Source organism: Contarinia nasturtii, unplaced genomic scaffold (genome assembly GCF_009176525.2).
Source record: "Contarinia nasturtii isolate CC-2019 unplaced genomic scaffold, AAFC_CNas_1.1 Cnas_scaffold_4446, whole genome shotgun sequence".
Taxonomy (NCBI): Eukaryota; Metazoa; Arthropoda; class Insecta; order Diptera; family Cecidomyiidae; genus Contarinia; species Contarinia nasturtii.
Window position 1 is genome coordinate 1 of NW_022201737.1, and position 2,224 is coordinate 2,224.

Genomic DNA, 2,224 nt, shown 5'->3' on the forward strand with positions numbered 1-2,224 from the left:
GCTTGAATCGAGAGAAATCCGTTTGTCTAAGATGTACACTCATTTTTGGTGAGTTTGTATCGATGGGACTTCTTCTTAAGTCTTATATCCTTTTATCTAACTAATTTCTTGTACTGAGTTTTTAGCTAATTTGGCGCAATTGCTAGTCCCTGTCACAATTTGTTTATGACAATTTTGAATATGGAGGCGGTGAGAATTTTTTCCGCAAGAATTTTATTATGTATAGCGGCAAATATGAGACCAACGTAATCGCCAGCACTTTCCACAAGAATTCGAATGACCAAATGAAGTCCCAATCTAACGCAATCTAAATAACCACAAGAATAAACGAACATACATTTAATTTACGAAAATGGATTATTAACAACTTCATCAATTCCAAATTACATTACTCAACATACCAAAGACAGTACATAAAGCAGCAAACTAAATATTTCGGCCATGTCCATCAACCTAGAAATTAATTTATTATTCAGTTTGATTTGTTTCAAATTACCGACTAATTTACTACTTATTGACATGATTCCAAAAGTTTAAGTGGCTATACGCCATTCAATGTGAAATATGCTTACCTGTGCCATGTTCGAATTGTCAATGCAACCATAATAAGTTCAGTTAGAATCAAAGCCGAAAAGCTAATCGAAACAATGTGAATGAATTCATCTTCGAATAAAACAAGTGCTCCGTACATAATTACGCCGCCTGTGAAAGAGAAAAAAATATGAATTCAACTTCAAAAATATCGAAAATGCAAATGTGGAACATTTTAAATCAAAATTTCTATGTTACCTTGATAAATGCTAATCAAAACCCATATGAAGAATGTTTTATAGCTCAAACTACGCCCCTTTGACAGCTCCTTGTATAGTTCAGGATATGTTAATGCCATTTGTGAGCATATGTCTTGATCAAGTACAAGCGAAAACACTGGGAACATTGTGTAGATAGTTGCATAGCCAACCATGAGAAAACCTTGATACAATGACACCGATGAGACATAGAAAACAGCAGAAAACACAGCTTGCACCGTGGACATGATTAGACCACGGTGAATTACAAATTGTTACAATGCAGCCGATCGTTTGTAAGAACGTCTTCCATGCACAAGCAATAATTTGGCAATATGCGAAAATTGAGTTATACTAAAATCGCCTGCCAATGATGCTTGTCTTCCTTCTCGTCCTTCGATTCCAATGCCTGAAATTTGTACGGTGAATTAACATCGAATGCCTCTATGTCGTAAAATTACATTTGATATTACCTGCATCGGCTTGTTGAATCATACTAACATCGTAGCCACCATCACCGATGGCGCACGTACGTTTTTCGGTATGTTTATGGATCAGTGAAACAACTTGAGCTTTCTGCGTTGGATTGCATCGACAGCAAACAACAGCCGGACACTGTGTGGCTAATTCCATGAATTCACTTTGATAGTAATGCAAACACACATCCAAACTTTCACCAGACACAACGAGCGCACAATTTCGCTTTCGTCGGAATTGATTTAATTCAATGTGTGCATCGGTTCTATGAAAGAGAAATATGCATATATAGTAATGAACTCATTCTTTTTAAATATGATAATCAATGATTTCATAAAATGCATAGTACAATGGAATGTACTTTTGGCCAACATTTTGAAATTTGATATATATCATTTGAAATATATTTCAAATGTAGGCTTAAAAAAAAGTTTAAAATCATACTCATGAAAGTATGCAATTTTTAGCTGCTTTCTTGAAATTTGATATTTCAAAATGGTGGCCAAAAGTGCATTCTATTCTACTCGAACCATTTGAACCGATCATAGATGAACATGAAAAAACAACGTAATTTATGAACGGTTCACTTATTGAACGCTTTGCTGAATACAGTGGTAATATTAAACATACTCTACACAAACTAAAAATTATGGTAACACCAATATGTGAATGCTGAATGTTTCGAAATGTACATACATAACAACATTTTAGCAATCACATGTCCAAAAAGCCGGTGTCAACATTACGTTGTTGTGCGCAGTATTATTTTCGAACGTTTGTGTTTCCAGTCCTGAATAATGCAAGACGCGCACAGTTGTTGGATTATGTGCCGAACGCAAAGCGTTCGAAAAGTTCAAAACTATCGGAAGATTCGATCAAATTATTTGAAAAAAATTACATCAACGAATATAGCAAATTGTTTGAGGAGAACGGAGACCTCAAAGAACAAAATGACAATT

The 2,224-nt window shown here is 34.9% G+C and overlaps 1 protein-coding gene across 1 annotated transcript; it reads right to left on the reverse strand.

Annotated features, from left to right (window-relative positions):
• Positions 1-7: 7 nt before the first annotated feature.
• LOC116351019 (probable phospholipid-transporting ATPase IIB) lies at positions 8-1,530 on the reverse strand (the record flags this gene model as incomplete). The annotated part of the gene is given in 5 exon segments (XM_031783047.1): positions 8-307; positions 402-453; positions 573-702; positions 790-1,197; positions 1,262-1,530. Coding segments are annotated over 5 exon segments (1,003 nt in total), but the record flags the coding sequence as incomplete, so codon positions are not given.
• Between the last annotated feature and the right edge of the window lie 694 nt (positions 1,531-2,224).